General features: G+C 33.8%; 2 protein-coding genes across 4 annotated transcripts; one reads left to right on the top strand and one right to left on the bottom strand.

Annotated features, from left to right (window-relative positions):
• The first annotated feature begins 1,654 nt into the window (after nt 1-1,654).
• LOC132713290 (hydroxylysine kinase-like) lies at nt 1,655-8,907 on the top strand. Of its 2 annotated transcripts, none has more exons than XM_060695809.1 (7): nt 1,655-1,801; nt 4,121-4,258; nt 5,146-5,302; nt 6,156-6,272; nt 6,773-6,912; nt 7,899-8,073; nt 8,338-8,907. In XM_060695809.1, exons 2-7 carry the CDS (start codon nt 4,136-4,138, stop codon nt 8,796-8,798), a joined length of 1,173 nt encoding a protein of 390 aa, XP_060551792.1. In that variant the 5' UTR covers nt 1,655-1,801; nt 4,121-4,135; the 3' UTR covers nt 8,799-8,907. The 2 variants fall into 2 exon arrangements, with proteins under 2 accessions (XP_060551792.1, XP_060551791.1); XM_060695808.1 differs by lacking the exon at nt 1,655-1,801 and adding an exon at nt 2,594-2,905.
• A 4,658-nt stretch (nt 8,908-13,565) lies between these two features.
• LOC132713302 (uncharacterized) lies at nt 13,566-24,045 on the bottom strand. 2 transcript variants are annotated; one of them, XM_060695829.1, is made up of 3 exons: nt 23,931-24,045; nt 15,266-15,366; nt 13,566-14,950 (listed from the first exon to the last, which is right to left on the bottom strand). In XM_060695829.1, the coding sequence occupies exons 1-3, from the start codon at nt 23,987-23,989 to the stop codon at nt 14,262-14,264; spliced, it is 849 nt and encodes a 282-aa protein (XP_060551812.1). In that variant the 5' UTR covers nt 23,990-24,045; the 3' UTR covers nt 13,566-14,261. The 2 variants fall into 2 exon arrangements, with proteins under 2 accessions (XP_060551812.1, XP_060551811.1); XM_060695828.1 differs by lacking the exon at nt 23,931-24,045 and adding an exon at nt 19,731-19,890.
• Between the last annotated feature and the right edge of the window lie 446 nt (nt 24,046-24,491).

Raw genomic sequence — 24,491 nt, 5'->3', positions numbered from 1 at the left:
GGAACAGTCATGAAATACATATGATTGTGTAAGTTTTGGTTTCAGTCAGAGTATGTGTTTTCACCTTCAAATAGCTCCAAGATATGAGAACCCATTCCTTGCTCCTCGTAATTTGGCTTGATATACATATTTATCGAACAAGTCACCGGGGTGGATGGAACAAATCTCTTCTTACTCTTGGCATGCAGTAAATAATATGAAAAAGGCAAAGCCTCAAAGCGAGCTCGATGTACTTTTAACGTGAAATAGTATGAAATAGTCGCTCATTTTTATTTCAAATGCAGTGACGAGTGCGTTTGACGTTACACGTACTGTGTTAAATATGGCTCCGCCCCTGTCGTTAAATGAATAATGCCAACGTTAATAACACTTCGTTTATTTTGTTTAACTCTATAATTTTTCAAGCGAAATGAAGATTATTAAAAGTGAAATAAATGTAAAACTTAAAACGTTTGCGACATTAAAATAGCGTACTTAATTTGTTTGTTTTGCACGTGCTGTTTGGCGCTACATTGTGACGTCACATAAACAATACTTTAAACGTCTGTACAGCGTTAACGACTGAATAAAAGATATTGGTGTTCGGATTCATTTTCTTAGTTAGACCATTTTCTTTCATTCTAGATAGTTTTCACAACAAAATTCGACAAAAAATTGTTTTTATTTATCAGATTTTTCAAACAAAATTGCGCCTTCAATTTTCATTTTACATTTCCGTTCGATATTTTATCGATAGCTTCCGTTATTCTGGTTCCCTGTCCAATTATGGTTCCCATAGACGTGCGCGGGTGACCAGTCTACACATCCGTTTTCAGTCAGAATTCCTCAGTTTTTATCCTTATCTTTAAATTCGAAAGGTTGCGATGTGTCCAATTCGGTACTTCGGACGAAAGTTTTCAAAACCATCACTTAGCAGGTACTCGCGTTACCGTAAAGCTCGCTTTGCGAGCAGGCCCTTCGGGCCAGCTCGTCGAGCTCGCTATTACCAACCATGATAAACCTTCCCGATTCTTAACATAATCTTACAAAATTAAGTTACGTGAGATCCTCATTAATATATATTGACTTCTAGCGGATATGTTCTGATTTGTTGGCATCACTTTGACATTTTTCTTATATTTTAAGTTTCATGGATGGTTTAGTAACACTTATTGAGCGTTTGTCCATATTCCTTCCCCTATCGGTTCACCAACGTACGTAGTACAGTGTTCCGTGTAGACAATCGTGACTTTTTTATTTAGCCTGTACCCGCGATGCACGATGGTACGATGGTGAAAACGCGATGACACGATGGTACGATGGTGAAAACACGATGGTACGATGATAAAAATGCAATGGTACGATGGTGAAATCGCGATGGAACTTTACATATTAAGTTTCCAGTTGATATATTAAATAAAGCAAGAGAAAAAATTATATATTATATAGCATATATAACCATATATATCCATATAAGAAATAGTCGTTGATCTATATATATATTCACATATACAGTATCACGACATAAATGGAAAATTTAATGTAAAGACGCTGATAAAAATAAATGATTTAAACAAATCAAAAGGAGCGACTGTACTGTAACTGTTAATTTCCTTTTTTTTATCAGCGTATGAAATGACCGTTTTATTTATATGTTATACACATTACATGTAAAACATTCCAAATGCAGGAGAAAAAGTAGGGCATATACTAAAAACACGGATAACTAATACTTAATACACGCGGAAGATTTAAACAGGTCACTCGCTCAAGTAAACAGAAAATACATCAGATAAAAAGTTTAGATCTGGCGATTAACAGGGTATGTTGATTTCTTTCCTCTTCTATTAAATCTAAATTTACTCATAAGATAGTCACTAGCAATAGTGATAGATTCAAATACATGCATCCTAACTAGCATGTGGCTACAGCAATCGCATCTTCTCGACACTTTCCGTCAACCTTCGGATACTTAAATAATCTCATGTATACATTTCGACAGCTATTTCGGTAGAAGTGGGCATTTTTAAATCTGACTATGATTTTTAGGGATATCTGCTAACAAAATTTTACTCAAATAGACTATATTCTTTTTGATGTCAAATAAATACACGTTTTCCTAGTGAATAGGAAGTTTATTTAATTACTGCATGGGCATTATGAATTTCCTACGACATGACAAACATGTTTTCTAACGCAGAAGAAACATGTTTTACAGCACGAGCAACTTATTCTCTCGCACATATGCAATACGTTTTTATTACGGCACGAGAAAAATACGTTTTTGGTGCGCAGGAAAAACGTACAACACAGACACCACGTTTTCTAAAAGTACAGAAAAATGTTTTCAAACAATACGTAAGGAATTACAGCACGTGTGAAACACGTTTTCTTACGGCATAGGAAACCAGTTTTCATGGAAGTACATTACTTACAGCAAAGGCAACAGGAAAAATGTTTTCTTACAGCACAGAGAGCACGTTCTGTTGCAGCACGAGAGTAACACGTTTTCTTGGAGCATGTGAAACACGTTTGCTTGCTTCACAGGAATCACGCTTTCTTGCATCACAGGACGGGTAAAGCATGAAATACTTTTAACGCTATAGAAAGCAATCGTGAATAAAATAGCATATTATAATACATGTATATGTGCTATCATTTAAGCCGACGTTTAATACAGTGTACATGTACTTGATTTTATATCAGTTCGGGTACACACAGAGATAAACTTCATATTCGATAGGTCATAGTGAAACTTCAGACTAAAATGCGTTACACTGAAACGGGTATATGCATGTATACAAGAATCAAATGTTAAAAGAGGAGATGGTACATGTGTGCATGCTTTAAAAGAACTTTTAACTTTCTTAATTAATTTGCTCTATTTTTTTTAAACCACTGTGGATTATTGAAGCATTAACTCACGGTATATATATGTACTTATATTTTATTATATTATCGACGTTTTCATATACATAATATACGTTAAGGTTATTAGTTATTAAGAATTTTGACGGGTTATATGGCCCTATATAAACGGTTGTTTGTATATAAAACCCGAACCGCTAGTATATAAAACCACGTTGTATAAAATCGCCACTATTATCCAATGAAAAGCGACGTTACAAATGTGCAGTATCATAAAACTAGATGCATTATATATACATGTATATTAAACCTAAAAAGTGTTAGATGGTCGCCGATGCCGTTGTTATCCTCGTCATACTCATTATCATCGTCGCCGTCATCGTCAAAATCATCATCATCATCAACAACATAGTTATCGTCGCCATCATAATTATCATCATTATTACGTTTTTATTTTGTGTTACTCATGTTTTTACTTTTCTAATAATTAAACAGTCACAGTTAAATTTGAGACATTTCAGTCATGAGAGCTTTTACGTGTTACTGATTTATTTTCTTCTAAATTTCTTCTTCTTCTTCTTCTTCTTCTTCTTCTTCTTCTTCTTCTATACGTAAAGTAAAAAATTGAAAATGTTTGTGATACATCGAGCGTGGATAAAAATTAATGCATCACTTATCATTGGCCTTGATTATAAAGTGACATACTAATTTATTTTGCGGCCGAATCGAACTGTCGGCTATATTTCGCAAACGATTAGATTTAAAAAAAAACTTTAAATGCAGAATGTTCACTCTACGATATTTCCTTGGGTATTCAGTATTGAATATTCATGCAAAGCAAAAACAAATATGACAAAATTGAAAGTTAGTTTGATTATTCAAGTACATGTATAACCCTCCTGGGCATGTCACTTTAAGCGACTATCTCATACATGTACTTTTATGATGAATCTGTGTGATATTTATGTACTGTACGTTGCGCCTTGAAAGGTAAATTAAAATTGTATTACTATACATGTATATCATTAACTCTATAACATTATATCATTTTACAGGTTTCATAGCACATGTTTTAATGAAATCTGATCATGTCTTATTAATATACAAGCTGCTGAGCGAAAACTCATAAAACGTCCCGGAGTACTATAGAAAAGAGACAATGCCCCTGTATTGTTGCCTTGGAATCACCTTCATTCGTGATTTGCTGCATTTGTAGGTATTCTGCATATTTTTCTCTTAAACATTTATAATAAAAACGTCATTTTTGTTTTAGATTCGTGTTGAAATAATGACTGAATCAAACAACAACGAATCATCCAATATAAAGCTACAGGATCCAGACGAGGAACTGAAACCACGTGTGTCTAAAAATGCAATCCCCGAACTTGTACACAGACTGTATGGATTGAAGGTGAGTTAAACGAAAAAATGTAAATTATAGAAATAGCTGCTGCAGTAAAAGTATACTCTCATGACGTCGCTTGTTTTCTACGTAATATTATGAGGTAATACATTCATAAGAACAATAATAAATAGAGGATATTCAAGTTTTTTCTATAAATACATGATTTATTTTCATCGAGTGGTATGAAAATAAATATTTCATGAGTGGCGGTAGCCACGAGTGAAATATGGTAATTTTCATGCCACAAGATGAAAATAAATCATGTATTAATAGAAAAAACTTGAATTTTCTGTTTATTATGTACATTTTTCTCTTTTTTGCGATAAAATTTGAAAAACTTTCCCTTAAATTTTGTGTACTGGTAGAATTTAAAAGAAAGTAGTCCGGCAAGACACCAGTGAAAATACGGAAAATATGTTTCACTGCAGTGAAAAATAAATTTTTACAGTGAAAATACGGAAAATGAAAATACGCATTTTATTTCATCAATATTTCTCAATATTTCATTTATAAGTATATAATAAATTCAATACTCGTACACAGCTAGCTTCAAAAGTTTTATTAGACCCGGCTGGCGCCTCGTCCAATAAAGGTTTGACAACTGTGAACGAGTCCAATAGAATCAGTATTGTTCTCAACAATGTATGCTAATATCCTTATTTCGCACCACATATTTTTACATTTTGAAAAAGGTTTGTTACTTTTAGTACAATAAGGATTTGATATGACTTTTTTGGACTTTGAAAATGAAAACGAGACTAGACGGAGTGCATTAATGATTTGATTTGGATTTTATGATTCGGGCATTTATACGGTATGATTTTATTCATCCCGTTTAATAAATTTAGTATTACATCTACACTCATTCAATATATTTTAAATACATATCATAGGTAAAGGATATAAAAGAGTTACCAAGCTATGACGACCTGAACTTTTTCGTGTTAGCAGACGACAAATTTGAAAACAAGAACATTCAATCGGTGAACAAGGATGGATATGTCCTAAAAGTTCTAAACTCACTGCAGTCATCAAGTCCCGGCATCATAGGTTAGTACAGACTGGATATTGTTAATACAGCAAAAATTTTAATGCTGGTATTTGTATCAATACATGAGCCGCGTCACCATTAAACCAACATAACGCGTTTGCGACCAGCATGGATCCAGACAAGCCTGCGCATCCGCGCAGTCTGATCAGGATCCATGCTGTTCGCTTACAAACCCTATAACAAGTAGAGAAACTGATGGCGAACAGCATGGATCCTGATCAGACTGCGCGGATGCGCAGGCTTGTCTGGATCCATGCTGGTCGCAAACGCATTACGTTGGTTTTGTCGTGACGCGGCTCACATAACCTTTCAAGCAATAACAATATCTTATTAGAAGTAAAATGAAGCAAATACGAGTTTTCATATTGATATTGTTTCTATGTCTTGCTGCAGACGTTTTTCCTTTCGGATAGGGGACATAACTCATTGTTTCATTCAGTTAAAAATTTTGTATAAAAATTGGATTATAAAGAAAACTTGAACATAATATGAGACACCCTCGAGTTCTCTTCCTAGAGGTTTCCAACACAGTTGTTTGCATATGTGGAAATAATCTCAGAATCGCTTAAACCGAGGATCCAAATGTTCTTAGACAGACACCTTAACCTCTAGATGATTACTTTATATATTTAACATATAGAATGTCGTCCGTGTACATTTTGTACGGCATTTGATGCATTAATTTTCATAATAAAGTTGTGATCCATAATTACTTATACATTTCATCTACTATACTGAGGTAGTATATTCATATGACACAACTTGATTAGATTAGGTTAGATTCAAGCGATTTTGATTATTTTGTATAGCTATTTTTTATGTATTGAAATTTATCTAATGATATCTCAACAGATGCCCAGCATGCATTGTGTCAATATGTTCGAGAACGAGGGGTGGCCACTCAAGTACAGATACCAAATAATGATGGAAAAGATTGGAGTTTGGAGACGTTTCAAGATAGTGAAAATAGTGGGTGAAATAATATATTTCCATCATCATCATCATCACCATCACCACCATCATCGTCGTCGTTGTCGTTATCATCGTCGTCGTCGTTATGATGATGATGATGGCGATGATGATGATTATAATTATTATTATATCACGAAAAGGGAGTGGTCTACTCATGTTACGTGGTGGCGCACACGAAGTCTTTCTTCACAGGCAAAACCGGAAAGTTGCCACATATTCTTTACAGTGTCGGTTTAACCTAACGAAATACATATTTAAAGCACTTTTTTCATATTAATATTGGCTGTTAATAAAGAACTACATGTATGCATATGTATAAGGATGCCACGGTATCCTGGCGGTATCATGGCGTATAATGTCCGATTTTCAATCAATGTCGACGAAAGATTTCTTTAGTTCGTTTCTTCCTCTCAACAAAGTTCTTAATTTTTTTAAATAAAAGATGAATAAAAAAATAATCTTGTAAAAAGATGATTTTAATCATTTATAATTTGCAGCGCCATCTACAAAGCATGGACCTTATTTAGTTAGACTGGTGACATTCGTTCCGGGTAAAATATTCCATCAAACTCCATATGTACCTGGATCATTCTACAATATTGGCTTGTTTGTGGGAAGACTCCATAAAGCCATGACAGTAAGTAACTTTTGTAGATATTGCATTAAAGCTGCACGCCTCCAGATGAGCCAAAATATTTCAAGAAATTCAATATTTAGAAAAATGTATTAAGATCTTAAGAAAAGTAAAAAGATTCAATATTTAATTAATTATTTACATGTTATGTGCGATTAATGACTGATTTTGCAGTATCAATCACTATAATTCTACTGCGTTACTAACGCAGTAAGAGGTATTTATGTATATTTTGACCTCTTTTTGGTAATTTACGTGGATTGTAAGTGCCGTTTGCAATGTGTAAATTACTTTCTTTGTTCACTTCACAGTATTTTACTTTTAAATACATTTTCAAAATTTTCATGAAAATTAGCATGAATCTGGAGGCATGCTGCTTTAAGCAAATATTAGCCATTATTTGAACGATATTGGTTGAAAAAATACTCCATTTTTGCGGTTGCATAGCGATGCCAAAACCAGTGGTACAAATCGTAGGTGAAGACATAAAACTTAAATTAATATCTAAATCAATATCTCCATAATAAGTTGCAATACATATTCATTCAAATGGTGCATGTTATATAACCTAAGTTTATTTACATGTGCATTATATACATATGCAAGACAGATTTTTTTTATTTTGACAGATTATATGGCCTATTTTAAACGGTTGCAGTTTCATATCACTCAATCCGCTAGACGAGGGTTATATAGCTAACAGCCGTTTTTATAATCGGTCATATAACCTGTCGGATTTTACTATATTGCATTTTTTTTCTTTGAGGAAAAATAGAAAATGAGTTTGCATCAGTTATATGTACATGTGTATAAAAATATATACGTCCCAATTGTCCAATGAAAATTGCCGTAACAAACGTGCTGTACTTATTATAATACACTAACCGTAATATACCTCGACAATTATTCATAATAATACTTTTCCGAAGTTTGACGGAAAGGGCCGAGAAGACACGATTGCTAACTATTCTTATATACATGTGTTGTAGGGATTTCATCACAGTTTCTATGACAATTATACAATGATTTGGAGCTTAGAACAAATACCTGTTCTCAAAGACTTTCTTAAAGCGGTCACAAGCGAAGAAGACGTCGTCATTGTTCAAGAAGTTCTTAAAGACTTTGAAGAAAATGTTGTGCCAAATTATGACAAGTTTACGAAAGGTATTGTTTTTTTTTATTAATTTTTTTTTTTTTAAAGAATAAGAGGTCAACTTTTATGCAATTGTCTGTTGATATACAATTACATTTGTTTTTATTATAAACTTACACAACTCCAACTCGTGTTGATGAAATTTCGTCAAGTTTTCTATTACAGATTTTAACTATATTTTTATATGCGATATGGATCAATTATTATGTAATGTGTTGACTAAAATAATTCAAAAATCAGAATTTACAGACTGGAAAGTGCTATGTTAATTTCAGGAGTAATTCATGGGGATCTGAACGAACAGAATGCAATAATGGTCGAGGTACCAGGACAAGAAAATGTACCACTTAATGAACGTGTTCATGACGTCAGTGCCATGCTTGATTTTAATGACGTCACTGATTCATACACCGTGTTTGACGTCGCTATCTGCATTGCTTATATTAGTATTGACTGTCCCGTGGAAAGACAGGCCGATGTGGGTGGCCATTTTCTTGCCGGTTACTATAAGACATGTTCACTCAACGCGCATGAATTTGAAGCCTTAAAAACAATTATTTGTGCGCGTCTGTGTCAGTCTCTTGTTTTTGGAGCGCATTCATACGCCCAACAACCGTGGAACACTTATTTGTTAACTACGGCTAAAGGTGGATGGCCATTGCTTCACAAACTGTGGAAAATACCTACAAACGAACTATATTCAAGATGGACGGAACTAATACAACAATATAAATAAAATGAATGTACAGTATAGATAACTATCATCAGGGTGGGGGCATATATCATATATCCTGTATATATTTGTACCATTCTGTTATAAATGGTATTAAAATAAATTAACTTCACCGTTTTCTTCTTATTCGTATTAGCAATTACAGCTCAAAATTACTTTTTTGAGCGTGTAAGCAGTTCGGATCTTAATTTTGAGACTTGATTTTTTTACTAAAATGCACCTAAGGGCAGTAATGGGCTTGTGGCTAAGGAGTCTGCCTCTCAACCCAGTGATTGTTAGTTCGAGCCTTACTGGGACCAATACCCTGTTTCCTCAGAAAATACTTGTTAGTACTTGTTAGTCCCAGACAGCGTATATATATGCATGTATGAGACTAAAATTCATTTAAGTCTTTAAGTGTGAGAATAGAAAGAGAATATTGCCAATAAATTTCGCATTCACGACCTCTAATTTAGGAGTTAAGTGCTTCAAAAATAGCTATATATAGCGGACCTTTGTACACCTTTACCGGTTATTATTCTATTCTAAAATAATGGTTAATCATTAAATTGTAAAATGTATTATTTCGTTATTGCTTTTTTGCCCTACGCAGATTGCACACGCCCGAAATTCTGCATCCGTTTCTATGGAAATATCGTATTGTAAAACAATACAAGCTTCCTCTTCCAGGTTAGATATACATATACGAATGTATACTTCTTATACTAAAATATATCTATATAATATCTAAATCATCTTTCATGTTTTACAGTGAATAAAGAATAAAGATGTGTTTGATCGGGCTTGTAATTTCTAACAGTATTTATATGCTCCTTGATATTCATCCTCCTTTTAACCCAAGACGTATGGGCTTTCAGGATGGATCTGTTTGTTGGATAAGACCCGGTCCATAAATCCACTGGAGTTAAATACAAATTTCAGATTACAATAACCCGATTTTATTATAAGAAATATAAAAAGAATGTTGTACATTTTAGTTATCGTAATTTTAATATGTAAAATACAGCATATCGTACATTTAATGATATTACAACTTAGAATTATTTAGTCCATTACAAAACCATTGTTAAAGAAGGCAAATTCTTCAAATGTTGAACTGCAGCTGGTCATGTCTTCATATAAGGGTAGAAATTGTGAGTGAAGCTTTGCAAAGTTTAGTTCATCTTCGGTCTGATCGGAAATGTCCATGACGGTATTTTCTTTCTGCATAAAGGTTTCTTCTTCAGTTACTGCACATGTATTCTTTGAATCCGTTAGATCACCTGAAATGAAGGCCGCGTTCAGGACATTACTAGTGTTGTCTGCTGCATTGAAGAAAGCCGAGTCGATTCGATTACGATCCGTAGCCTCGTCGGAGATACCCGAGTTAAGGCGAGCACTGTCGACAGATTTTATATTCAATCGTGTATTTCCGGAAAATGATAGCGACCCATCAATTCTTGTTTGATCATTGATAAATGCAGAATTCAAACACGTTCTTGACTTGACGGGAGTAAAACATGTTATGTTATCAGCTATACATTTCTTTACGAACTTCTTTCTCAATTTCATGGTTTTGTAAAGTTTCAGTAATCCTTTAAGTTTACCCATTGGTTTATGTGTAAGTCGTTTTCTTGTCTCGGAAAGTGCATTGCATTCACAATACATAGGCTTAGAATACAGGACTTTTTCACGTTTCGAAAATTGATCAAGTTCTTTATTGATACATTTTTCACTTGAAATCTCTCGTTGTTCTTCCTTAAGGATTACATAACCATTACCCGCTGCTCCCGTTAATGGTGTCTGTTTATCGAGAGACAGGCAATTAATTAAATTGTGTCGGTCGGCTCCGGTAAGTCCCCTTTTAAATCGTTCACTTTCAACATCAGTAAATTTGTCGTCTGCTGGATCAGGTACTTCCGTTCCATCACCCGGCACGCGGACTAAATCTATATCCATGTCATCGTAAACTAGAGTACTTGATGAAGAATAACTTGTGTTCGCAAATTCGTCTTTGCCTTGAATATATCCCATATCTAAACACTTGCGAGAATCAAAATGTTTCCCCGCAACATTTTCCGGTACAGAAATTGTTCCAGATTCATGGAAGGCACAATCCATTGTATCTACATAATCATCAACATCACTTGTGTTCGAAACCTCGTCGATTTCTACATAGTTCAACTGCCTGACAGCATCACTTAAATATCTTTTAAGAATAGATCGCTTTCCTTTATTTTCGTCAAACAAATTCTCCACCTTTTCTTTTAGATTAGTTTTACGCATATGTTTCCCTAGGACACTATATCGTCCAGGCGTATCCATATGAAATGCTATGTTTGCAAGTTCCATATTTGTATATTTATGATAATAAGAGCGTTGAAACTAAAAAAGATATTCCCTTTTTCACAATAAGATATATTTCGAGGAACTGAACAAGTTCTGTTGTAACTTATGCCTCCGATAAATCTTATATACCAAACTAGCGTCCATATCCGTTTATAATTACATCATTATTTGTGTGAAAGTTATGATTTTCTGATATCTTTCTGATTAAAATGAAAGTTGTAAACGTTTCGTTAACTATCAGTATCAGATCAGGAACGATTGCACGATAACACGTTGACACGAGATAATACACGTGTTAACAATTACAATATGGTGTTAATTGACGCTTATCTAACATAGTGACACTAATATAACTGTTTACATTTGATCTTTTACATGATAAGAATATTAAGTGAAACAAATAGATATACGCTTTTTAATTTTATAATAAAATGATAATATAACTTTAAATGATTATCAAATATTAAAGGACATATAGAGGATATTTGTTTGTTTCAGTGTAAGATCGAAAAATATTTCACCGAGTGAACACCAGATGCAATATTTTCCACGAGTGGCGTAGCCACGAGTGAAAATATAATAGCTGGGGTTCACGAGTGAAATATTTATGAACTACAGTTATCACGTACATTTGTTATTATGATTGACTACATTTCCGCTGAAAAAAACATTCATTAATGATAAATATTTTATTTTTACGCCAAATATAGTTCGGCTACTGTGAAATTATATTTGGTAATCATTACTGTGAAATTATCAGAATATAATTAACCGTTATAATTCAGTAATCTACTGCAAAACATGTAATAAAACGCAATATCTTATGAAATATTTTCATAGAATTCATAAACGGTAAAAACACGTGGATTGATAGAATAGAAAATCCACAGTGTATGAAAAACGTTTTTTCCGTAACGCTACGTTAAATTTTCCATGCTGTTGTGATCTGTTCTGTTATAATTTTTTTGTTATTTTATTAAAACATAATTTACTAAGTACATAATATACATAAATGTTCGGGAACAAAATATCATGTTATTATTGACCATTTAGCAGTGATTTCGTGCATGTGCCATCCACTCTGAAGGAAATAATACAAAGAAAGTATTATTTTTCAAAAATGAATAAATTAATTGGTTAACTATAGGTAACAGATATATCATTTTATAAAATCTCGTGGCAATAAATTATTTCTCTCTTTCACGTTGTGTAATTGAACTTGAGAAGTTTAAAATTATATTTTGTCTATTAACTAAAGTACACCAGATGAAATTCCGGGTTTGATCTCTCAAAATCAGCGTGTTTCTAAATAATGTACTTTTTGGAATTTGTATGTGAGGAAAATATTCTGTTCTTATATCAAATAGATTTACGATATTGAATATACGAGAATCATTATTTGGATAAATAATTTATTGCTTGTTTTCAGGTTTTACACTTCAAGATTAATGCATTATATTAAAGATTGGACCATGCATATGGACAGCACCGGTACATGTATGTATTACAAATATGGCTATAATATAAGCCGCAAAACCCATGCTCTGGGAAACCACCAACTGTTAGATAATGCATGGGGTCCTGCATTATTAAGGTGGTTTATAGAATGTGCCAATACAATGCAATAATACTGCCAAATGGTACTTTTTTATGATATATGATCATAAAATACATCCGTTCCGTCTGCTGATGGTCTGTTCTGTTCGCAGTTCTGTCAGTACATATTTTGAAATTTTCCCTAAAATTGATGAATTTTGTCGTTTTGTTTATATTAAAAGATGGACATGTTCACTTATGATATTTTTTGTGGTATTTTTTTTTTTCGTTAGAAAGATCTTTTTAGTAAAACACTAAATATTTTGTGAAAATTTTTTTTTAAATGCTAAAGACTTAGAAATTCTTTGGGAAAAGGGGGTAAACAAAAAGCAAAGCTTGGGTTTGTATCAGGTCCCAGCCCAGTAAGGTCCGTCTTATCAACTAGTCATCTAGTTCAAGGAAATTTTAGTGTAAAATTTCAAGATATTAAAAGAATACACCAAATTAACCATAATTACAAGTATTGTAACTGGGAGAGGTATTAACCGGTCAAGGTTATCGGGTTTTAAAACGTAACTGATTTTCTTTAAAATTTTTTTTTAAAACCGGACAATAAAAAAAATAAATCTTCACGGAATAAGATATTTTATTAAAATTGGATATGAGCTTATGTAAGTATGCTAATAAATTTTATTCATTTCTTATTTGAGTGTGCAAGATAATCATTTGCCTGTCCAAAACGTCAATATTTTTTTTCTCAACACCTTCTTTTCTGAAAGAAAAACTTGTGAATTTGGTTGACGAAAATAAATGTAAATGGTCTGTACTTTAAAGATATTTATATCAGAATATTAGAAAAAAAAAACGAGCATTCCACGCGTGTTTCACAAGACCATTTTTTTGCGTTAGAGCTTACTGCTGAGCAGAAAAACGTTCAACTTATGCAACGGCTAATCCGGAACGGAGTCATACAAATGACGCGTTGACGGTTGGCTCAAAAATTTAGGGTTTTTTTCTTTTAAAGAAAATTCATACATAAACAAACAAAACAAAACTGGAAGAGAAAAAATGGCGAAGCAACACTCCTTAAGTACAGTACAGTGTGCAAGAACAATAACTCGACATTGCTTTTTTTAGATTTATTCCCCTTTATCAGATTTACTCGGGTTGGGGATCCAGAGCATAACTCCAAAAGTTCTCGAGTGATTTTTTTTTTTCAAACTTAATACACTGGCATAAATAAAACAAAATAAATAAACAACATATATACATTTGTATTCATGAAAATATGTGTTTAGATATTTTACACAGTTAACGTTTTCCGGAAATTTCTATTATAGCTAAGCGTTATAATATGGTACGTCGTATAATTTAAGACATTTGTTTATGTGTTTGATTTAAAATCTAACACAAATTAGCGTTTCATATCAAATTCTGAATAAATAATCAGCATTGAATTCTATCAAAGTTTGTTTTGTGCGGTATGATTTTATCAGATATTCACCTCCTTGAGCAAGATACGTTTTAAAGACAATGTAATAAATAGCATTTCTGAGATATAGTCCAAATATTTATATTTAAATTCATCCATTACTTTAATCTTCACTCCTTCCATTCACCCCATGAGTACTTGTAAACTCTGAGATCTGATTCGTCGTAGTCCTCCAAAATATTGAGAAGTGAAGTGCGCACCACTGTTGATCTGCGTAACTTTCTGACGCATCTAGCTGGGCAGCACTGGTAATCTTTGTTGGCTCGAGAAAATGACATGCGCATTAACACGCTTTTGCGCATGGAAACTGGCGTTTCGAAATAACGCTTTATCGGTGTGGGAATTCGACTGTGACCAGCGTTGCAAACACATGACGCAGGACATCTTACATTGTCGTCTGCTTCCTCAATATCACCATTCCAGCGATTCCCGGAAGTGCCTGCAACCGGAAGTATATCTAAATTAATGTTGTCGTCTGTTTCTGAATCAGACTTGAAGCCAGATCTCCTGATAGCAGACTTATTGTAAGATTCACAGTATTGTAATGCAGGTTTTGTTAATGTAACTCGTTGTTGGTGTTCATTTTCAACAGATGATGATTTGAACCGTTTTCGTGGTTGCTCCGAGTAATCAAAGGGAAATTTCCGTTTTTCACCGCGATTATTAACCGTGTTCGTGTAGCGATATTTCTTTTGCCGTTTATACTTTCGTGTCTCATTTTCGTTTTCTTCAAACTTCCTTTTAACACCTTTTGCATTTTTGTGGGGATTTTCACCGTAACGACAGGGACTGGCCAGACCTATAAAGATTTAAAGTGCGATATATTATATCGTTATAAAAAGTATACAATATACATAAATAATATGAATATATTGTGATGAAACTCTAAGTCCTTCTATTTTTTTCCAAAATGATGCATTTAGAAAAAATTGTATGATGATTTTATTTATTCTTTTTTAAATCAGTTAAAAAACAAATAAGAGAATCGCTTTATCTTGCAATATCTTCAGAAGCATTATTCGCCCATTCTTAAAGATTTATCGCAGTTTACCATGATTGTACTTCCTGTCGTTCGATATAAACAAAGATATATATCAATGTCTAGAAAACTTACCTGGTATAACTCGAGCAGAATCTGAATGTTTAGTATAATTTCTTTGTCCAGCTGATGTTGATGGGGACTCAGAATGAGTAATGGCAGCTACAATGTCGGTTCTTTAATAGATAAAAAAAATAATATCGTTAAAACGAATTTTTATTAAACGAGCTGAATAAAATTACATTATGCGAGCCTCTGGCAAGCATAATATTATGATATTCAATGAGGTCAATAAAGTTAGTAATGAACCTAGAAATATTATATTTATCACACATCCAAAATAAGAACTGTGAAGATCTACAGTAAAAAAAAATAATTTATTGACGCGTATATAGCGTAACGCAAATATTTAGCGCATCTTCACGCTATGTTTGTATAACGCAAATGACGACAAATTAAAATATTTTCACGGTCCTATTTTACGGTACGGGTATGTGCTTAATGCTTATGTTAATGTTTTATCTCTTTTAAAATAAACGCAATTAAAAAGATGTATAACAAGTACGCAATAGTTAAATATGGACAGAAAATCAGCATAACAATGCTATTTAGGAGCACATTTGTCTCGGAGCACATTTGTCTTACGTAAGACCGATGCGGTCGCATTTGTCCCGCGATCTCAAATGTCTACCCCAAAAAAACTAATTTGTGTGATCAAGTTTTATAAGGGACAAGAAAGCACATTTGTCTCATGTGTTTAAGGGACAAGAAAGCACATTTGTCTCGTGTCATTTTCTCTGAATAATTTGTCACATATTTTCCAACGGCAACATTTCTTTTTAGAATCGATGATCGCCCTTTTTTGTCATGTCAAGTGTAATCATCATAGGTTTGCTACTGTTTTTAATGAAATCTTAAACTTAAAACCTATTAATTCTAAGATATCTTATTCAAGAAATTTGATTGGCTGAACCTTAAGGTGAACACTGAAACATACGGAATCCCGTTCAAGATTTACAATGGTGAAAGCGCGATGGCACGAAGGTACGATGATGAAAACGCGATTTTACGATGGTGAAAACACGATGGTATGAACATGAAACTACTATTGTACGTGGTGAAACAACGATGGTACAATTGTTAATTTTTAATGTTGCTGTTTTGCACTTTCTTTAGGGATTGCTATTATATCTATTTTATCTTTTTTTCCGCGTCTCGCCGGAATCGACGCGAGACAAGAAAATCCTTCGTAAATAGTTTTCCCTTTATATTCTATATACAACTGACATTTTTCAAAGAGCTACAAAACATAGCTAAATCCATTTTAGAGAACAAATCCTTATGCCATTTGAAGAGAAGAGATATGACAAAACTGATATAAAATGATGAGGAAAGTAGGGGTCATGTTTCTTTTAAGAAGAATTTCTAGCGTCACACTTGTTACTGTAAAGTTACTTCAAAAGTTTTGCTATGAGGTAGAATTAAGAACCACCAATATTAAAATTGAAATTCCTTGCCTTTGGCTTTAACTGCTGTAGGTTTGACACTCAGTCGGGCGTCGAACTATTCATGCGAGCCAGCCCGTCCAGGGTCCTAATGCGGAATACCTATCCTCGTGCGCACGTAATAGTTATCGCGTGCGCACGCAATAAATACCCCTTTAGAACGAAATATATCGCGTGCGCATAAATAAGAAAATCCTATGTCCCCTTTATGCCACCATAGATACTATACCTTGTTGTTGCTTATATTTCTTATATTAAATCATTTATAAAACTTTATGCATTGGAAAGAAACGTGTCACAACGAATGGACTCTTTGCATATGTGTTTGGGTTCTGGATATTGTACTGGTAGAAATTTTCATTGTGACATGCAGAACAGGGATATTCCTTAAGTTAATAAATATGACTCAGGACGCGTTTGATTGACCGGAAGTGACATACAAACGGTATTATAAATACAAAAAAACACAGAACAATGACTGTAAGCCGGTAAACGGACGGTCATAATTATTACCTGTTTACAATTTTATGAAAAAATGTGAGACAAATGTGCTTCGAGTGTCCTTAACATTGTGTGTCGAACACATTTGTCTCATTTCCAAATGTCGCAAATATGAATGTTTACGAGCACATCGGTCACATTTCGTGAGACAAATGTGCACCGAGACAAATGTGCTCCTACAATGCTATCTTAAATTTTACATTTAATCAATGATGTTATATTTCCGATCCTTGAAGATCATTCAGCACGACATTATTGTTGTGTATACATGTCATGTGGTACTTTTAGTTCCTTCCTTTTGGCCTTTTTCAACTTGGGTGGTTCCAGTATTCCTACTTGAATACTGACAACTTAATCTAGCCATTTTTGTCAAAGCTATAATGCTGAAATTTCAATAAGTCATCTTCCTTATTTACTTATTTACTTCATGCCATGTTTGTATTATTATTTTTTGTTTTGTTGATTGTTCACTCTTATGCACTTAAGGGCCATGAGTTTTGTTTATAAATAAAAAAAAATGTATAATCACCCTTAGGATATGTTGCCTGCTTTTTAAATTTGTCTTTTGACGTCTTATCTGTGATATGCAGGCTTCATAACTTCAGATCCCCTTTCAAAATTCCATTTTATTTAGTTCCGCCCATTGTTTTCTCGTTTAGGGCACATGCATTCTTTTACTTGGGGACCATACGCCGCTTTTCATGGAATGGCACTAATGTGTCACATTGAAGGTTCCATGATAACCGCCGTATGAACATTTCTAAATTCAAAATTTTCACCACGTTGAATTCTGCATGCTTATGCCTAGGTCACAAATAAAACGGGCGCCGTCCGATTAAACGATTTTTATAAAATCGGCAGATTTTTTGATGTCGTGGACGCCGGGCGATTTTAAATCTGATACCTTGCGTGGTCATGAATGAAACAGTCGTCGGGCGATTTTTGCCGAGTAGATTTTACAGAAAGAATGAACGGATCAGGCGGTCGCCGCCCGATGTCCGTACGGAGCCTGTGCGATTTAAAAGTGAATCGAAAGGTTGCCGCGCGGGCGCCGGGCGACAATGACTTTACATTTAATGACATCTTAGATAAATCAGCTAGTTGTAATTATGCCAGCAAAGAAGTCAGCTGCCAAAGCTAAGGGAAAGGCCAAGGAGTTGGTCCGTGTTGTTGACAACGAGTCACCAACGACCAGTATCGAGGCCGTAGAAGGCGAAAATCAATCAGACATTCGCATGGACATTGAAGAAAAAATTCATGTTTACTAGTATTCAAAAGAAATTCACAAATATATTTTTGAGGCAATTACAACTTCTTCAAGCTGAAATTACAACAAACACAAGCAGCCCGGTCGCCGGATGACAAAACGATGACCGCCCGGTGCCTGTACATGAATCGTCCGGGTACCGGGCGATAATCGTTTGACTACTTGTCTCTATTCTGGCACCGGGCGGGGCCCGGCCGATGTCCGCCCGGACGCCTTTTAAATTGGACGCTGTTTTAGTAGAACAAAAAATCGCCCGATCAAAAAAATCATCGCCCGGTCGCCGCCCGGCGACCGAACGATGTCCGCTCGATGATATTTATACTCAATGACCCCAAAAATTATCGTCCGGCCGCCGTTAGCTTTTAAGTATTACTTAAAACTCGAAGGCGCCCGCCCGATGAGCAAAATTTTCAGCTGCTGCCGTCCGATACTCACTGCCGCCGGACGGACGCCGGCCGATATTGCGATTTTTTGGAGAAACAGACGCCGCCCGGCGGCATTTTCTTATTTGTGACCTAGGCTTAAAGCCGATGCTAGGGGCGTGGACGGTAACTTGCACTTTCCAGTACCGTCCATGAACAGGCTCAATGCAACATTTTAAATTTTGTCGTGTTAGACTTTCTTTAGGGATCCTGTATTTCTCTATTTTATAGACACGTTCATCTTTGGAGTAAAAGTCGTATTTTCCGACACGTGAACGAGGAATGCTCGTGGGTTCTTTTAAATCGTAATATGCTGGCAAATATGTGAAGTTAAATTCTGACAAAAATTGTTTTTTTAACACGATGCTATTTTCTACCTTTCTATGGAATAGCCTTTGCTATGACAAAATTGAAAGAAGCATAACAAGTAATTTCAAAATTGAATAAATCAATCGGGGATCGTAATATTTAGATAAATGTAAAAATGCACTGATGTTGGATGTTAATTATAGGTATAACATTCTTTGCAATATTCATGCGCAATTCAAATTTTATAAAAACAGTTGCATTTTTTTTTATATTTAGAAAATGTGTCGTCACAAACTACATCTCTCTGTTTTTATTACAAAGAAATGTTATTTTACGTCAATATTATAAATTAATTATGTATTCCATGTTATTCATCTTACTTTTGACAGAAATCTTATCAATTTAAAATCAAATCTGCTTCTATACTTATCACGAAACAAATATTGTTAAATGTTTTTCAAAATGTTTTTCAAAATTGAATGAAAATTAAAAGCATATAGATCTATCATCATTTATAAAATACACATTATTCTTACATTGAACGTGAAGTTCCCTTATTTCTTAATAATCCGTCAGATGATTTATCCATAATAATCTTCTGTAAACGATTAATAAAACTTCGTGCAGCTAAACTGTGTTCGTTGTTAAGCGCGTATTGTGACGTCATTACGTCGACGTTACGAAGACTCACGAATATAGACGGCGGAAATCAACGTTCGATTGAATATTGTTTTCGATTAAAAGAAATATTTAGTTGTCAATGCCATTGATAACGTACGAGAATTGAACAAATAATTTTGAGATAAAATATACACAGATTAGTATTGTAGCTGACTTGAACGAATTAGTTGCATTCACATCTGAATAAAATAATCAATTTTACAAAAGCACGAGGAACATGGAGCAGCTTGCAACCTATATACTACCTTGCGCATGATCTGTAAACGTTGACGGGAAACCATATAAGATTATTGTTAGCTGTGTATGAGCACATACATGTATATCACGGATCACATATGTCATGACTGTGACAAGTGAGATCACGTATGTAACACTGCACACAGTCTCATATTTGCTGTCACGATTGTGTATATGTAAATTAAGTTGTGTTTTTTTTTACAAATGTCGAGAATCAAATTTGTCACCTGTATTTTTTGTAACTGAGCTGATCAATGTTAACGGGCAAACGCGCAAAGCGGCACCGGGTATGTGATAAAGATTTGTGTTTTACAAATAAATGCAATAAAATAACGTTAGTACGCAATAGTCAAACATCGAAAATCGGCATAACACCGCTACCTTTAATTTTGTAGACACGTTCAGCTTTGGTGTAAAATCATATTTCCGACACGTGAATAAGGAATGAGCCCACGGGTTCTTTTAAAACCGTAATATACATGTACTGGTAAATAATCATGTTAAGTTAAATTATGATACAACTTATTTTAACTCTATGCTTTTTTTTCTACCACTTAACCATGACAAAATTGAAAGAAGCATACTCTGGTTTTGAAGACAAGTAATTTTCAAATTGAATAAATCAACCGGGGATCATAATTTAACTTAACATGATTATTTACCAGTACATGTATATTACGGTTTTAAAAGAACCCGTGGGCTCATTCCTTATTCACGTGTCGGAAATATGATTTTACACCAAAGCTGAACGTGTCTACAAAATTAAAGGTAGCGGTGTTATGCCGATTTTCGATGTTTGACTATTGCGTACTAACGTTATTTTATTGCATTTATTTGTAAAACACAAATCTTTATCACATACCCGGTGCCGCTTTGCGCGTTTGCCCGTTAACATTGATCAGCTCAGTTACAAAAAATACAGGTGACAAATTTGATTCTCGACATTTGTAAAAAAAAAACACAACTTAATTTACATATACACAACTTATTTTAACTCTATGCTTTTTTTTCTACCACTTAACCATGACAAAATTGAAAGAAGCATACTCTGGTTTCTTGATAAATGTTATAATGCACTGATGATGGGTGTTAATTAAAGCAGCATGCCTCCAGCTTCATGCTTATTTTCATGAAAATTTTGAAAATGCATTTATAAGTAAAATATTGTGAAGTGAACAAAGAAAGTAATTTACACATTGCAAACGGCACTTTCAATCTACATTAATTACCAAAAATAGGTCAAAATATACATAAATGCCTCTTACTGCGATAGTAACGCAGTAGAATTATAGTGATTGATACTGCAAAATCAGTCATTTATCGCACATAACATGTAAATAAAATTAATTAAATATTGAATCTTTTTACCTTTCTTAAGATCTTAATACATTTTGTCTAAAGATTGAATTTCTTGAAATAATTTGGCTCATCTGGAGGCGTGCAGCTTTAAAGGAAGAACATTCATTGCATTGAAATCTTATAAAATAGTCGCGTATTTTGTGCAAATATGCATTCACAAACAAGATCTATCTGTTTTTATTACAAAGAAATGTTATTTTACGACAATATTATAAATTAATTATGTATTTCATGTTACTCATCTAACTATAGATCTATCTGTTTTTTGTTACAAGGAATTGTAATTTTACGTTAATTATTATATTATAACTATGATATAACTTATTACATGTAACTGACTTACTTTTAATGGAAGTCTTTATATTAAAAATCAAATCTGCTTCTGAACTTATCACGAAATAAATATTCTTATTATTTTTTTACAAAATGTTTTGAAAACTTTGTGAAAATCAAAAGCATACATAATCTATGGAATGCCGGTAGGGACATGCCACTTTGCTTATTTGCCAACAACTGAATTGCTTATTTGCTAATTGCTGATTTGCCATTTTGGTTATTTGCTAATTGCTGATTTGCCAATTTGCTTATTTGCTAATTGCTGATTTGCCAATTTGCTTATTTGCCAATTGCTTATTTGCTTATATACATAAATTTGTATGCTATTGTCAGGCGACACGTCCGACTTGCGAAGTTCTTGTTTGATATGACATAACAAGTCTTTGTAGACTTTATTTCAAGGTCATGAACCTATATCATGTTATTATGTTGATAAAGTTTTGTTAATTATAACTTGTGTAAATTATGATCAATCCATCATTACCTTGAATATAGGTAGACAGACAGATGGATACTTTTTATTCAGTTTCGAAAAATATAAATTCAGTTTCAAAAAGTAGTTGTTTTTTAATTATCTTGAGTTTCAGTTTTAGCTCCACTATTCAGAGAATAGGGATGCTATTCTACCCACCAAGGCATTGGTTTTCTTGGTAACTTGTTTTTCTGTCATATCTCTGTTACTTTTGCTGATTTATGCTTACTGCAACTTTGCATAAACTTTGCATAATTACAAGCATGCATACATGAAGAAGCTGTCCCCGTAATATACTGAATGTCAAGGTCACCAATGAATTGTACTACGAAGCCTTTGTTTTTCTGTCATATCTCTGCCACTATTGCTTATATCTAACTGTAACTTCACATAAGCATTAGGTAGCATGCATACACAATATTCAATATTCCATTATACCCTAGGTCATGATCATGGTCATGGTCACCTGATAGCATGTAAAATGTTCAACATGAAGAAATGGAAAAGTGTGACCAAATTTCAAAAACATTGAACAAAAGCAAAATGTTGATGGACACACAGACATAAGTGATCTCAAAATCTTACAGAGCTAAAAACGAAGCCTATTGCTTAAGTGCAAAGACAAACACCCGTGTTTAGCATGCACCAAGTGTATCATTCGTGATACTATGTGTTCCTACCACTAAAATGAAGCCCTCCGTGACAAATCTCCTGAGAATAACGACATTTTATATGCCATAAAATAAGAAATAGTTTTGTTTTCAAGTTCTTTTATTTTCAATCTTTATCCAATAATTTCCAATTATATATGACCAATCAAGTGTTTATTATGCCATCAATCTCTGACTTAAGCTGCACAAACAGATCTATAGCTGCAACACAATACGTACAAACCATTCTCAAGCACAGACGCTGGGGGTAAGATCCTGCCCCCAACGTGATACGCCTCTGTAAACACTATATCAAAACTATTTTAATATTTATTTAAATACTAATTGGACATCTGTTACAACGATAAACCATTAAGTACTTTATTGAGACTTGGTGGTATATGGTATTTTTTCATACCGGTATATGTAAAGATTGTTTGAAAATCATTTTTAACGATGTCAAATTCGTGTTTAAATATTAAAATATTTTAATAGAGTGTTTACAGGGGCACGTATCACGTTGGGGTACAGGATCTGACCCCCAAGCGTCTGTGTTCTCAAGGACATGTCAGCCATCAGTTGTAGACATATATCTGCTTAGGCATCACTGCAACTAAATTCATTGACCAACAGTATTCTTGGAAAAACACTAAATGTACAAGAATACTGTTGGTAAAAGTTAACAGATCTGACTCAACTGGTTGTCTGTAGTCAGATTTTCCATATACTTCCGGCACAGTGTAAACTATTTCTTTTGCAAAAAGCAAATTAGCAATCGGCAAAAAAGCAAATACGTAAACCAGCGGCTAAAAAATAAGCAAATTAGCAATTCAGCAATTGGCAAATAAGCATATTTGTCATTAAGCCTATCAGATATTGGCAAATAAGCAAAACAGCAATTAGCAAATAAGCAATTCAGCAATTGGCAAATAAGCAAATTGGCATGTCCCTACCGGCATTCCATACATAATCAGTTAAAAATAATTATACATTATTCTTACATTGAACGTGAAGTTCCTTTATTTCTTAATAATCCGTCAGATGATTTGTCCATTATCATATGATTATAATCTTCTGTAAACGATTAATAAAAGTTCGTGCAGCTAAACTGTGTTCGTTGTTAAGCGCGTATTGTGACGTCATGACGTCGACGTCACGAAGACTCACGAATATAGATGGCGGAAATCACCGATTAAATTTAGCCATTGATAACGTACGAGTATTAAAATATGTTTGAGATACATTTCACATTTCATGTTTTGCAGAAATAAAATAATACATAAAAAAAAGAAGAAAAATCATTATACCAATATTTTCTTAGAAAAATGAGCTTTTTTCTTGTTATTCTTTTCTAAATTTCATAGCGAAAACTGATCTTCCGCTTAGTATACCAATCTAAGACATATAACTGTGAAAAGTCGCCTCCTTGCTTAAATATGTCATTTTCCTCTTTTCATTAATAAGGAGTCCTTTTTAATTAAAAGAAGAAAATAGCATATCTTCAAAGAAAGAGGCGGACAGCTATCTAGCTGTCCCTTTCTGTATGAGAAGGGGAATTCTGT

Source organism: Ruditapes philippinarum, unplaced genomic scaffold (genome assembly GCF_026571515.1).
Source record: "Ruditapes philippinarum isolate M1 unplaced genomic scaffold, ASM2657151v2 ctg253_1_1_1_1, whole genome shotgun sequence".
NCBI lineage: Eukaryota > Metazoa > Mollusca > Bivalvia > Venerida > Veneridae > Ruditapes > Ruditapes philippinarum.
The sequence above is the reverse complement of the archived record's forward strand: the minus strand, read 5'-3'. Positions and strand labels throughout refer to the sequence as shown.